Source organism: Megalops cyprinoides, chromosome 20 (assembly GCF_013368585.1).
Source record: "Megalops cyprinoides isolate fMegCyp1 chromosome 20, fMegCyp1.pri, whole genome shotgun sequence".
NCBI classification, from domain to species: Eukaryota; Metazoa; Chordata; class Actinopteri; order Elopiformes; family Megalopidae; genus Megalops; species Megalops cyprinoides.
Genome location: NC_050602.1, coordinates 26,710,051 through 26,725,187, shown reverse-complemented (window position 1 = coordinate 26,725,187; position 15,137 = coordinate 26,710,051). Strand labels below are relative to the sequence as shown.

The following is a 15,137-nucleotide window of genomic DNA, read 5'->3' as shown; positions in this document are numbered from 1 at the left end:
AACAAACCTGTAGCAGCTGGCCTGCCAAAGCACCCTGAAAGTGAAACTTTTTCCAATTTGATTTTAATTGTAATAAGCCACAATAAATCACCAATGCCCTTCTTCCCTGGCCACTCAGTTTTAAAGGATGACCTGGTCAACAAAGATTCTTGGTAGCTTTTTTTTTGTCCCTTTGCTTTGTGGGATACTCAAAATTTTGGAAATATTTCTGTATCTCTCCCCCGACTTGTGTCTGTCTACGTCTCTTTCCCTGAGTTGTTGGGAAAGCTCCTTTGAATTCATATGCCTGGGATGCCCTTTGGTGGGACCTCACACAGACAGGTGTATTTAACCTTACAAAGTCAGCTGTGTTAAATCTAACACAGCTGACTTTGATGCATTTTGGATATACACAGGCAGCTACCGTTCAACAGCTGTGAATTCTGAAGGCAACTGGCTAAACCAAATAATTTTTTTAGCCTCCATTTTTTGCACATTGAAGGTGTAGAGCAGGTTGTGTAGATATAAATAAATAATAATTTAAAAAAAAACATCTAAATTGATCAAGGTTTCAGGCTGTAACACAACAAAATGTGGTAGAAGTCCAGGGGGTGAATACTTTCCCTGGCCACGATATATTATCCCCATCTGAGAAGCTGGACAGCTACAGCCTGCCACAGCTCCACCATCGCCAGAACATACGACAGCATGATCCTAAACAGTATCCTCTTCTAAGAATCAGTCAGAATGCCCTCAGGCAGGGCCACAAAACCTTTACTTATGTTCTGGCACTGAGAGAAATTATTGAAGGAATCAAAGGCAAATGTTTGCCAGCAATAATGGATTCACTGGATTTCACAGAGATGAGATAATCTGTGATCGCACTGTGGGTGCAGGATTCCGGGAAAAGTCATGCATGCCATCCATTGCTTATATCAAAACCAGTGCAAGAGCTACATCACTGGTGAAACTGAGGATATTGACATCCAGGAGCACTACAGCGATGCCCTAACCCCCTACCTCTCTGCCATTGTCTCCAGCTGGCTCTTGGAGGGTCTTGAAGAGGAAGATCACAGGAGATCACAAGAGAAGGAGTAGGCAGACAACACCAGTAATACTCACCTGGACTTTGCCAGTGAGATCACTCTGACCTCCGATAACATCTCGCAAGCACAGCAGAGTCTGTTTAGAGCAGAGGAGTGCTGTGGAAATGTTGAAATCGGTCTCATTTCCAAGACAAGACAAGACAAAACCAAATACAATGCAAATGCCATAGAAACAAACATCATGTTAGTTTCAGACTGCAAACATCTAGGGTCCTGTGTGAATGAGACTGGCAAAGACCTGCATCAATCTGGCCTGACCAAACACCCTGAAAAGCACCTAGACAGTGTATATACTACAATTCTGAGAGCAGTGAAAGGGGTCCACTGGTCTCAGCATCTGACAGACCAGCAGTGCAACAGAGCACTTCATGAGAACAGTGCGCGAATAAAGGCAAAGGGGCTGAGATTTGCTGGGCACTGCCATGGACACCCCGAGCAAACTGTCAGTCAGCTAGTATTTTTGGGCTCCAGCACACTGACAAAGACGTCAAGGAAGGCCATGGGAGAGCTGTGTTAATACAATCTATCGGGACACTGGTCTAGTGGTGGTGGAGGTCTCCAGCGCAATGAAAGACAAGGAACAGCGCCAAACCATCATCCAGCGCAGTGCGCAACCATAAGCAAGTAGTACAGTATGGAAGGCCAGCTTTTCGGCAGTAGTCCTCTTAGCCTTTGTTGTATGAACAGTGGTATATTTAATATGCCGCAAATCATGGGAATCACGGTACCTTAAGGTGTGAGCATTGAGCAGCAGGAATGCCGTATCAGAGCGGAGAGTAAGCGAAAAATGGCAATGCAGTGCTTTCGGGTAGCTGAATGTTTAACGCGTTGGATATGCAGTGGTAGTAATCTGTTTTACAGTTTTTCCCAGTTGCTAACACACTATAACCGGTTCCCTCAGCAAGAAAACCTATAGCCTGGCCAAATGAATCATTCACTGCACTATATGTTCATTCAGCAAACACACGCAACCAATACAATACACTCAAGTCATTATCATCCAAACTCAAAGAGCACACCTTTCCCCAGGTGTTAAACACAAAGCTACTAAATTAGTGACACACCAATCAGAATCACAGGATCTCTATAAATAGGGCATTCACAAATCTTTTTTTACCTGCATATTCCCCGTTCCTCAATGCAATAGAGGAATTTTTGTCAGCATGGCGGTGGAAGATTTATGACAGTAACCCCTACACAAGAGAAAACCTCTTGATTTCCATGGAGGAGGCCTGTGGGGATGTGTCCATAGAAGCCATCCAAGGCTGGATTAGACATACCAGGGCATATTTCCTGCATTGCCTGGCCAGGGAAAACATCCTTTGTGATGTTGATGAAATTTTGTGGCCGGATCCAGACCAAAGAGGAGATGATGATGCAGAGTGGTTGTAATTAGATTTACAGTATGGAATTACATTTGTTTGTCTTATGTATATATAAATATTTTTTGTAAGTTTTTCAATTTTTTTTTCAAAATTGTATTCTACCTACCCTATGTACCACTATTCTCTCCTTATGGTTTTCTGGAAATAAAGGGTTGGAAAATTTCTGCTCTCTTCATACAGCAATTTGTCAGTGACATTGCAAAGGTGTTATGTAGTATTGCTTTGAATGTAAAAAGTCATGAAACTGAGCTAATACGTGATGGCTGATTTTTGTCATCTTTTTGGTATCATTGTACAGGTAGCCTACGTCGCAGGTCTAAAATCTAAAGTTTTACATTGCCAACTTGGCTTGCCAACTTCATCACGAAAAAATAACAACATTCCATTTACATAACACCGCAATCATAACAGATCCAAAAGACATTTTCTGGATTACTTTTTAAATCGTCTGTATCGGTATGCTGGCGACCTGCGAGATTTGATTGCACCTCCACGGAAATTTTGAGAGGGCGTGATTACACCCTTCTGTCGTTTCTTTGGAAGTTTGTTGGAAAAAGGGGGCGGAACAAGTAGTCTTTTACGCATCCTGGTCTATAAAGCATCTCACACGATCCCCCATTCGCTACCGGGAGAGACAAAGAGCGCGAGAGGCGGGCAGATTGACAGAGCAAGGTTATCAGACTGCAAACCGAGTACGCGCAGGATCTTCAGATCTGCACTGTCTGTATCACACACACGGATACTGGAAATACACAGCACCGCCGATCTGAGAAAAACACCTGCATCCCCTGTGTAGCGGGAATAGCGTCCAACTACAGTGAGTAAACTTTCTTTCATGATGATGATGATGATGATGATGAAACTTTCTTTTCTACGAATTTCTTTATTCTTTCACTACATCACTGGAACGCTGCGAGGAGCGAAGTTATGTCTCTGTTACAGTAATGTTTCCTAACCCTGGTCCTGGGGTACCTTTATGCATGCCAGGGTTTGTTCCAGTTAAACTCCGGTGATTTGGTTTGATTTGCATTTGGTATGCATTTGACAGCTCTTGGCGGTTAGCTGTTGCAGTTACTTGGTGGAAGGAAAGCTTGCAAGTGTGTTTGTTGCAAGAACAAAAGTAATAGCATTTCTTAAACGTAGGCCTATTTATGGTAATTTGTCTTTTTTGGCCAAAATTAGTTATACATATTAATATTAGACGTAATGAAACCCTCGTCTGGGCTGTCAACTAAATGTTATAGGCTTTATAATGAAAATACCCAGACGTCTGTTCTCAAGTAGACTTATTCCGTTAATATTGAATTGTAATATTTGTTCGACAGGCAGAAGGAAATAGTATCTGGAAGGCACCTATTTCTCTGATCTTTCTCTTCGTGCAAACACGCTTTTAGCAACTTAGATATAGAAAGATATTAGAAAGACTTGGTGGTATTCTCGAAATGTCATCAAGTCCCAATCAATTACCACAGCCAAGTGTCCGCATTCAGTTTGCAGATTTGCCTACATGGGGCTGCCGTCGGACCGGGCTTGGGAACCAATGTTACAGTGTATTTTCTGTGCTCTTCATACATGGCAAAGTCACTGTGCATAATTTTAGGTTCAAGGTGCTTCATGGAATTACTTCCGCATGTTAAATGTCTCTGTAGTTTATGTGTAAGAGTCTGCTTAAATGCATTTGGGAACTCGAATATTGCATTAATTGTAACTGAAAGCTTACCACTGTACCCCCTCTCCCTTCTCTCTCACACGCACACGTGCACACACACACACACACAACCTAGCATATGGTCTGCAGAAATGTTTTTGCAAGCCTTTACTGGCTTACCATTCCTCAGTGATCATCGAGCACCGCAGGTAATATGCAAATGTTCACCACTACAAGCATGCCGCCGACAATAGAGATGTTTTCTTTCGGTCTGTGACATCACCGCTTAGTCATACGACATTTTCTTTGCTCAACATTTTTTCTTTGTTCAGTCGCTACAGTCCGTTCTGAAATGAGAATGAGCTGATGTAATAGCACTTTAGGGAGGGGTATGCAGTGAGTAAGAAAGCCTCATTTGTTTACACTGAAGTCTTGTGTTTTGACGGACAGTATGATATGCTGGAGAGTATTTTACAAATAAGGACTGCGTGTGTGTATTATAACTAATATTATGTATAATAAAATGTATTAATCCATGAGCACATTTTAAAACAGACAAGCAATATTAGAGAACGAGCTTCATGACATTGACGTTAATAAGGAAAAAGTTTACCAAAGGCTTAAAACAGAGGCATCCCTTACGGCAAGACCTTTGAAGATGCCGCAATTGCAATATGGTAAAGGGAGCCATGATTCTGTGCAGTCATGTAAAACAGTGTCTGCTTTTAACTGGTGCAGTGGTGTGTAACTACTTGCGTGTTATTGTTGCAGTGGTGTGTAACAGTGTGTGTGTTATTGTTGCAGTGTGTAACAGTGTGTGTGTGTTATTCTTGTAGTGTGTTGCAGTGGTGTGTAACAGTGTGTGTGTCATTGTCTTGGTGTGTAACAGTGTGTGTGCTCCCGGCAGGCCCGGTCGCAGTGAGCCATGGTTCTGTGTGAGGAGAGGGAATGTAGCGTGTGCTACCAGGCCTACACCCGCTGGGAGCGCGTCCCCCGAAAACTGCACTGCCGCCACACCTTCTGCACCCCCTGTCTGCAGCGCATGGCCCGGCCAATCAGCGGCCTGCAGTCCGTCTCCTGCCCCCTCTGCCGCTGGAAGACCTGCGTCGCCCCCAACCGCAGCCTGCAGGAGGCGCTGTGGGTGGACAGCCAGGTGTGGGATCAGATCTCTGAGAGCGACAGTGAGGAGCAGCAGGAGGAAGAGGAGGTGGAGGAGTCCAGACAGACTCAACCCGCTGCCCAGCCCAAAAGGTGAATTACCCCATCCCCTTCCTCACACCTGGCAGCGCCTCCCTTAAAGACATACCCTACCGGACAGGCCGGTTTCACCCACTCACACCGGGGTTATGACAACGCACAGAAGAGTTCAAAGGGGCTTTCAGGATTCATGTAAGGGCATTCACACAAGGAAGTGATTTGCATGCTGCATGCAAGTCTCGGGTGTTATCAAAGCCCTGGGGTGCTGTTCCTGAAGAGATCTCTAACCTTGACACTTAGGGCAGCTCTCGGTCTTGGGAACGTGTCATCGCAGGTGGAGTGCGTGCAGAGGCATGTCTGACTGCTGCTGCTGCCGCTGCTCTCCTCCCCCTGCCTGTGATTTGCGTATTTCAGGTTTCCTCCTCACACCTCGTTTCTCGCAGTGTCCTGAACTCAGGGGGTGTCCCTCAGGCTGGCAGACGAACAGGCCTCTGTTAAAGGTTAAATCTAGACTAATCGATGCCCGATTGGCTCTGTACTAACTGGCCCTTTCTCTTCCTCTCCCTCTCTTCCCTCTCTGTTTCAGCTCGTACTTTGAACGCTACAAAATTAAGCTGGAAGTTCCTGCAGTCCTCAAAAAGATTGGCAGGCGCCTGCAAGTGGCTGTGGCACCGGGCCAGCACACGTGAGTAACTCACAGTCTCACAGTCTATTGAGGTCGTCCACATAACATGAGACTTTGTGGTCAAGTGTGGCTCTACTACATTAAGGTTACACCGTATGCAGTGTCCGGAGTTTGTTCACTAACACACAACACTCTCCCCTGACAATACTGCAGAAGTGAATGTAGGTCAACACAGAACACAGAACGCCGAGAGCCAGAAAGCCGTCAGACATTTTCACTGACTTCACTCATGAAACTTGTGTAATATTGTGTTTGGGAGCCATAATACTGCACTAACGGCTAACAGGCAATAAAAATTCCTTCCCTGCAGAGAGAGCAAACAGTGGCACAGGAGCCCGCATGGGGAAGCGCTGTGAGACGCCTCACCGCAGGGAGAGCAATGTGAAACACCAATGCACTTTTTGGACGTATTATTACACCCGCTCAGGACGCACCAAGCAAAACAATGCAGCATATGCTATCACCGGTCACCGTGTGACTTATGAAGGATTGAAGGGAACACCAGCGCAAGATGATCCACGAGAACACTTCAATACTTATTTTTTTAAAGAAAATGTACAGTTAAGCAGTATATCTAGATAGATGTCTGGATAAGTTTTGATTGGTGCCTCATTTCCAAGGTGCCTTACAGGAAAACTGTATGTACTTCCGTATGCCTGAGCCACATTGATGGATTTGTGCGACAATGTTGATAGATCTGATGAAGAAAATGCTTGTAAGTGGTCATATATGTGTTGCATTCTAAGTGGGGCCATTACATCAGGAAGCAGTAATATGCTCTGTATAACCTGTGACTGTGGAGGACCAGTGGCTGCTTCTCTCTCTGGTCTTTCTCGGCTGCTGCCGTTTGATTGGTTCTGCTAACTCATCCTTTGGATGGTCTCCAGGAGTCACATTACTGATGAACTCCATCTGTGAAATTTGTCTTCATCTTAATAAATACTTTTGTACGTTGTTTTGGAAAAAAAGCGTCCGCTAAGTAAATAAATGTAAATGTAAATGTAATCTGTGAACTTTTTGTGTTCTGTATATATTGATGTTTTTTAGGCATTTGTAATAAAACAGATTTGAAAATAAATTGTGACCTGCTATACTGATGTTTTTTTATAATGAGCATTATGCTAAAAGGAGCATACCCACAAAAGTGGTGATCTACCTGGGATGTAGTGATCTTTTTTTAAACTTCTTGTGTTCTGATCCCATGGTGAAGGAACCCTCTTAGAGTGTATGAGTAGGGCATGATTCCAGATATTTCACACTGTGGACTCTACAACAGAAAGTCTCACACAAACTGCTTCAGTTCTACTGGACTTTACTGTGATCTTCACAGCCTCCTAAATTCCCAGCACCTCCCCACTGAAACCACTGAAGCCTACGGTGTTGTCATGCACATTCTTTTAATGGCGATTCACATGGCTGCTTGAAACCTCTACAATGAAGAACAGCCTAACAGGAAAGAAAACACACTGTCACAATGTTTATATGTAAAGAGATAAATCTGTCCTTTGACTTTCAGAGTGTTTTATAGCTTGTCCTCAAACCCTATGCACCAGCCAGATCACTCCACTCTGCAACCTTGGGGTAACTGACTGTTCCCTCCCAGCATGGTCTCTCCTGTCAGCCACAACGCCTGTCTGCACTGGTCCCTCAGTGGTGGTCAGTGGTCAGGACAGCGGAATCACTGGCCATCTTCCGACACAGACAGAAGACTCACCTCCTCAGACTGCATCTCGGTCCCCCCACAGTCCCAACCCCCAAGCACTTGCTGTTCATACTAGTATTATTTGCTTGTAGTATCACTATATGTTATGGATATTGTTATTTAGTGATATTGAGGTATAAGGTAGTATATGTACCTTACAATTTCCCATAGTTTTCTAGACTGTCTAGTTTCAGAGCAGCTGAAATTAACTTGTGCTAGTGCTTGAATGGTGTGTAGGCACTAGCTAGTCTGGGAGTATGATTAGCCTGGTTTGACACTGTTGCTCATTTATCTTGGATGGACACACTTCTGTTCTCTTGTGCTGGAAGTCATACCGGATAAGAGCATTTGTGAAATGAATTTGATGTGATATAATGTAATATTTTTCCTTTCCCTCGATTTGATAAGCTGCAGAGTGCCGTGTGTGTGCCTCACTGGAAGAAGCCCTGGTTCTCGGAGAGAGGCCGGGAGATGTTGTGGAGGGCCCACTGCAAAATCCCGTCTATGGAGCCCTGCACAGAGAGACAATCGGACAGACAGTCAGACACAGCCAAAATGGCTACCTCCTGCCTCAACCCCATTCATACTGTATTTCATCCTTACTCACAGGGCAGCAGTGTGGTGTAGTGGTATACTACATCAGTAAATATCCAGCTGTATAATGGATAAAATTTGAAGTCGCTCTGGATATGAGTGTCTGCTAAATGACAGTAATGTAATGTAGGGCCGTCCTACTGCAGGAGAGCAGTGGTATACCTGAAAGAGTTTAAACGGTGCTGATTGGCTGTCTGCCCGATCGTGCACCAGAACGCTGGCTCTGCATGGGGACTGGACCCGGCCTGCAAGCCGAACACAGAGCCACTCTAACTGAGGGCCCATCGGGCTGCAGGGGTGTGCTGTGGAGCTCTCCTCACCTCTCCCATGATGGAGTCCAGCTCCTCTTTGTTCAAGACCTGCTCCGAGAGAGAGCCGCTCTGCTCTGGGGGGTTGTCGAGGAGGACCACCTGCCAGTACAGACAGACACAGGTGGCGTTTGAGTGCATCGGACTCTGCACCAGCGGCTCATGGGTTCAGGTGCCCAGGTAACCGGCCTGGAGCGAGACCCTGTGCCACCGCAGTTTTAAATGCCCCTGAAAGCGGACTGCTCTGCACCTGCATCCCCTCGGACTCTGCCACAGGCCTGTCACGCTGGCTGGAGCTCGCCCACATCTTACTGCAGGACCTGCACTTGGCCTTCCCGCTGCAAAGCAGAGACAAGCACAGACAGAACCACACTTCAGCACTGTACATCCCCACTGTCCCCCTGTCGAGAAGAAATCACATTTTGTAAAACTAAGCAACAGTCATGTACTATCTGACAGTACACGTGAGACATGACTACGTATAAATGTTAACAATCATTTATCCAGCTGTAAACAGTATTAAACTCGTAAACTTGTCTTCGATATCCTGCAGCCACCAGGTGACTGTTTTTTTTTTTTTACCTTATCTTATCTTATCTTATCTGATCTTATCTCATCTTTTATATTACCTTGGCCATCCTGCGGTCTCCAGGAAATTACTGTAACTGAAATAATATTGCTGTTGTTTCCACACTCATTTGATATTATGCTGATATGAAGTTTGATTAAATGTGAGTAGGTGTTTGTGTGTGGATGCTGGCAGCGTTGGGGACAGCAGGTGTCTCACCTGGAGAAATGGCAGCGGGGGTGAAAGGCCTGCAGGCAATGAGGGCAGGAGCTCAGCTCCCCCCCCAGCTGACACACCCCACACCGCTCATCCAGAACGGCCTCAGAGCCCAGGAGCTGCACAAACACACACACACACACATACACACATACACACATACACACATACACACACACGCGCGCACGCACACGCGCGCACGCACACACACACACACACACACACACACACACACACACACACACACGCACGTACATAACAAAGAAAAAGACATTACCAAAGAATAAATACATAAAACAATACAAATTCATGTTTGATTAAAGTCCAGTACTTTAAAACTGGCAGTGTGCCTAGTTATTTTATTATCCTGCATTCCTGCACCCTGTCGTGTGGGCTTAACTCTTCTCTGGAAACTCTCTGTAGTTCTCCCCTACAACCCTTACAATGGTAATTATTACTCTACCGGCTCCATCTGCTCTCCCACAGAAAAACATTACTCTTCCACATACCGAGGTGTGTGAGCGCTGTTCAACCACCGCACACTTCCAAACAATAATTTGTGGTTACTAGCAATTTAATAGCAATTACCAGACCAGCATGAGCAGTAACCAGCATGGTGCAGGCAATTCATTCATGTAATGACAACAGATTGCCAGTCAACCTACAAAACCTGCTAGTGCAGTTTCTGGGCCTGGTGCTAACCCTTGTCTTAGTGAAATATGAAATGTGATGATGTGGTGAAATAAGAATAATAATGGATTATATTTATATAGTGCCTTTCAAGGCTCTAACAGTACATTACTGTGAAGGGGGGGGGGGGGGGGCTCACCACAACCACCACTAATGTGTTGCACCCACCTGGGTGGCACAGTGCAGCTGTTTTGTGGCAGAACATTCTCCACACAGGTGATGTGGATGAATCCCCTAATTGAAACTGAGGATTATTGGCCAGATTCATACAGCCTGACAGGAATGTAGGATGTCAGGGAACACACTTAGTGTCATGGCATCTTTAATGCCCGCAGTGAGGAGTCAGGACCTTGATTTAATGGCTTCGATCCAAGGGGAAGACTGCCCCCTACTGCCCAACCAGCACCACGTTCACCAGGCTGGTTTTCCTCAGCAGGGCTCCCATCCCGTGGTTTAACTAATCAAGCCCATCGTTGCTCAGTTTCAGCCCTCAGGCAGGAGAGAGCTGCAGGGCAGTATGGCTGCCAGTGAGTAGTAGCAGTTAACATTTCTGTTCCCTTATTTCCCACAACCCCCTGGGGCTGCACCTGGGAGCCTGAGGCCTGGCAGCTCTTGGTGGTGGAGACGCTGGAGAGGGAGGTGGAGGAGAGGGTGGAGAAGAAGGAGAAGTCCACTGTGGAGCTGGAGCTGGTCTCTGTCAGCTGGGCAGTCTGAAGCAAGGTCAGAGGTCAAATGCTCAACCACAACGAAGAAGACAGGACACAAGCAACCATAAAAACTTAATTCTTTAACATTTTTTTCCACTGTAATCTCTGTAAGATTGGTCTTGGTAACATTGTTCATTTAACACAGTGAGAAATGGCTGTCCCTGAGCATATAAACTAGCTAGCATATTTCATTCTCACAGTTTTCCTGTAACATTGCAGTGACCTGAATACATTTTTACAGAAATACATTGAGAAAATAATGGTGTTAACTACAATGTTACTACAAAGTGTAATTTGTGCAAACAGGCTGAAATGACATCAGTAGTTAGTTATTATTATTATTGACCCATTCCTAACGGAGCCCTCATGCTCACCTGCACAGGTGTGTAGGTCCTGTCAGCCTCCACCTGGCCGCCGTGACACAGCTGACAACGCCACGTCCCGCTGGAACAGAGCAGCGGACAGCAGGGCTGAGTGCACACACTGCTCTCCTCTGCCCTTACCTGAGGGGGCCTTACCTGGGAATGGAGGTGAGGGGGGCCTTACCTGGGAATGGAGGTGAGGGGGCCTTACCTGGGAATGGAGGTGAGGGGGCCTTACCTGGGGATGGAGGTGAGAGGGCCTTACCTGGGGATGGAGGTGAGAGGGCCTTACCTGGGGATGGAGGTGAGGGGGCCTTACCTGGGGATGGAGGTGAGAGGGCCTTACCTGGGGATGGAGGTGAGGGGGCCTTACCTGGGGATGGAGGTGAGAGGGCCTTACCTGGGGATGGAGGTGAGGGGGCCTTACCTGGGGATGGCGGTGAGGGGGCCTTACCTGGGGATGGAGGTGAGGGGGGCCTTACCTGGGGATGGAGGTGAGGGGCCTTACCTGGGGATGGAGGTGAGGGGGGCCTTACCTGGGGATGGAGGTGAGGGGGGCCTTACCTGGGGATGGAGGTGAGGGGGCCTTACCTGGGGATGGCGGTGAGGGGAGGCACCAGGCAGGTGAGGTGGAAGGCCCTGGGGCAGCCGTCACAGCAGATGAGCTCTCCCCCGTCCTTACACACCGCACACTCGTCGTCGTTTCGCGGGACCTGCAACACCAGCGCAGCGTTCCGCACGTGCCCGCACGAGAAAAAGGAGGCATGGGAAGGAAGCACTGTTTACTCACTGACAGCGTAAAGAGGGACGCAGACTCCGCCCTGCCTGGGCTCTCTGGAGTCCGCAGCAAGCCAACAACATTACAAGGAGATAAGAAGAGGCCTGAAGATTACTTTGGCAAACTGTGTACAGCTCCTTTGATTTATTTTATGGGTATAAAAACATTACGTGCAGTCTATCAGCTACCGTTTCAACGTCATCCTGACAGTGACAAAAAAAAAAAAGTAGATGTCAGCCAAGTTCCGTGTCTCCAATGAATTTGAGCTCCACCTCCTGCAGCCACCAGCGCCAATCAAAATAATGAGATTTTAATTCCCCAGAAATGATGCAGCATCCTGAAACTCTCCCAAGCAATGACATAAAACTCCTTTATATACTTTGGCAATAACTTCCCTGTAAATATGCTGTTGATTCTTAGCATTTATTAGTACCAGGTATTTAGTGAGACAGAGTAGTATAGCTCTGCATGACAGACGCATGAGGAAGTGCAGTGTCTTTACACATATACTGTGGTTCACGTGGCCTCATCATACCTACTGTTGTACTTTTGTTTTTTTCAAGAGCACCTGCCAAGCAATTAATTGTTAGTGTACAGCTTACCTCTGTGATTCTGGTGCTTGATGAGGTTGCCCCCTTGTGGCGAATGTGGGTCTTTGCAGCCTTTGACTTGTTCCTTCCAGCCAGCTCATCAAGCTTGCTGGGAGAGTAGAACTCGCTGCCCACTTTAATGCATTTCTTGGAGCTCCCTGCAAGCAAGCAGCTGCGGTTAAGAAGGAGGCCTGAAACACCTAGATGATGACATCATTAAAAGCCAACAGAAGAGATACTGTCAAAAAAGGATGAAAAATCACTGCATTTACATAACTTTCCACATTTGTGTGAGGGTGACTGTACCTATGCACACTGACTACATGTAATGATGCCACATATCCGAACATGTCTAACACAAACCGCATAGCAGGTAGAAGCTTACCTTTTATATCACACTCCTTGCATGTGCTTGGTGCTTACCAGACAAAAACTTCACAGTAGAAGCTTTTCCACTCAAGTCACACGGCTTTCATTTGATTGGTGGTTTTCAGACTCAAACTTCACAGCCCATAGAAGCTTGTCATTCTTGCGTGTGATTGGTGCTTACCAGACTCAAAGACCTGCTTAATGAGGATCTCCTCCACTGTCCCGCAGCTGACCGGCAGCTCGCTGGACGACAGGGTGACCGCTCTCTGGACTGAGGTGGCCATTGCCTGGATCCCTGTGGCAGACGAGGCCAGCTTTCATTTACAAATCTGATCAAGCAACTTAACCAGAGAAACATTGGGAGAAAATTACCCATACAAGTCTGACTCAAGACCACTGATCTCCAGGTCTCCAGCTCCTGCTTCTAACAGATGTTAAAGGACACTTTAATCTGTTCTCTGCAAACTGATATGTAGCTCCTGAAATCCATTTAAATTTTGTGAAAACTCAAGGTGTATTTAGGGAATGTATTTGGGAGCTTATTTGTCTGGATATAATAAGTAGACTGGTTGAGCTGACTCTTGCCTCAGTGTGGAATGAAGCGTTCAGTTAAGGCATGATTCTACAGGAAAGGAAATCCCAGCAAAAGTGTGTAGCTGGGAGCTCAGCAAATGAGCTGCAACAGCAATCCTACCGTTTCCCACTGGCAGCCGAGAAATCTCAGAGCTGTCCGTCTTCCTGACAGACTTCACTTTGGTCCCTGTGTAATCAGAAAACACCGAGTTGCACTTTTCAGTTCAGCACGGTGAGCCAATGTCTCTTTGTCGCCCTCTGGTGGACACCTGACCTGGGCTGCTTGGCCGCTTGGCGTGGTGCTGGGGATGATGTGCCGGCTCCTCCTCTCTCGGGCTCCTCTTTCTGCTCTGCGGCGCTCGTGGTTGGACAGCCATCTTAGAGCCACCCTGAGGCTTCTTACTTCGCTTTGGCACACCATCTACCAACAGCAACCCCGAAATTGTGTTCATTTCCACCGGGGTCAACTTAAACCCTCGCCCTCCCCCCCACCCCCCATGGCCCCCGTTACCTGACTTTAGGCTGGAGATTACAGCCTGCAGTTTGGGGTACCGCTCCTGGTTGTACTCCTTGGACAGGTTGCTCCAGAAGGCCTTGATGAGGCGGGTGTCTTGGTCGAGGAGCCAGGTGAGCAGAGAGTAGACAGCCTTGTGGATTCCCTCCTGCCTCGTCTTCTCCAGGGTCTCCTGCAGGAGGTCACAGTGAGCAGGAGACTGACTCTCCCGGCAGGGAGGGCTACAGACCCTCTCTCCTTCAAACAGGCTTACATCTATGGCTGCATGCACTGCAAACCCCCTGAAAATGAAAGTAAATGATTCTAACAGGCTCCTATAGGCCTTTTCTTCAAAATAAATTGTCTCGGATGTTCTGAGGAAATTTGGCATGCTGTTTATACTGCATTTACAGGAAGCTGTGAATAAGAGCATTCATTTTACTCTGTTACCCTTCGGATTTTCAGGTCTATTCGCCCCCTTAGATTCCATTATTTCAGCTGGAATTGTCTTTTAAACTGCATGCTGTTGAATGTTGCATTTTGCACAGAAAGTTTGCAAAGTTTAAAAGTTTACATTTGCTTCTTGTTTCTTATTGAGCGGGAACAGACCGTGATGCTCCTGAATGAGAACAGTTCGCGTGAGGCAGCACCTTGAACAGGTGATCTGTGATGATGTCGCGGTCCGCCAGCCCATAGAGTAAGGGGAAGGGATCGTCGATTGCCATGGCGATTTCCGTCCTGGATGCCCTGAGCTGGGAGGGCAGATCAGGGTCCCTATTGCCTTCCATGGTGTTCATACCTGAACTGAAAGGATTGAGTGAGACAGAGAAGCACCAGGGCGACTGGGTTTAAATAGGGCAAAGCACATATATTGGAACGTCTATTTACTCTTTGGTAAATGTCTCTATTTCAGCATAGTGACACTTCAAAGTAGCATAAAGCATATGGGCATATATCGGAAACAATTCAAATAGTTACAGCCTGTGATGAAGTCTACAACAGGTGGTAAAAAACAAGCCTACCTTTGGTGTTGAGAATAGGAATCCAGAAGGATCTGCAGCTGTGTTTCACTTTTATGTGTCTCTAAAGCCATTTGAGAAGCTGCCAATTAGCACCTGAGCCTTTTGCATGACTGAGAGGGGGATGTGGGGGTTCTGGAACAGTTCCAGTGAAACCAGCACTGATTT

At 46.6% G+C, this 15,137-nt stretch overlaps 2 protein-coding genes across 2 annotated transcripts; one reads left to right on the top strand and one right to left on the bottom strand.

The window, feature by feature from the left end:
* Positions 1–3,161: 3,161 nt before the first annotated feature.
* LOC118795435 (RING finger protein 223-like) lies at positions 3,162–5,373 on the top strand. Its single transcript, XM_036553897.1, has 2 exons — positions 3,162–3,287; positions 5,026–5,373. The coding sequence occupies exon 2, from the start codon at positions 5,044–5,046 to the stop codon at positions 5,371–5,373; it is 330 nt and encodes a 109-aa protein (XP_036409790.1). The 5' UTR covers positions 3,162–3,287; positions 5,026–5,043.
* A 2,760-nt stretch (positions 5,374–8,133) lies between these two features.
* Positions 8,134–14,747, bottom strand: aire (autoimmune regulator). The gene is made up of 13 exons (XM_036553895.1): positions 14,601–14,747; positions 13,974–14,143; positions 13,732–13,859; positions 13,579–13,644; positions 13,066–13,179; positions 12,528–12,673; positions 11,739–11,860; positions 11,160–11,229; positions 10,666–10,779; positions 9,392–9,507; positions 8,855–8,942; positions 8,617–8,706; positions 8,134–8,214 (listed from the first exon to the last, which is right to left on the bottom strand). Exons 1-13 carry the CDS (start codon positions 14,745–14,747, stop codon positions 8,134–8,136), a joined length of 1,452 nt encoding a protein of 483 aa, XP_036409788.1.
* Positions 14,748–15,137: the final 390 nt, after the last annotated feature.

Coding starts and splice junctions, on each gene's coding strand:
- aire (XM_036553895.1), bottom strand. CDS start 14,747: ATGAACACCATGGAAGGCAATAGGGACCCTGATCTGCCCTCCCAGCTC. Junction 8,943..9,391: donor CCCCGCTGCCATTTCTCCAG/GTGAGACACCTG, acceptor TCTGCTTTGCAG/CGGGAAGGCCAAGTGCAGGT. Junction 8,707..8,854: donor CAGAGTCCGAGGGGATGCAG/GTGCAGAGCAGT, acceptor CTGTACTGGCAG/GTGGTCCTCCTCGACAACCC.
- LOC118795435 (XM_036553897.1), top strand. CDS start 5,044: ATGGTTCTGTGTGAGGAGAGGGAATGTAGCGTGTGCTACCAGGCCTAC.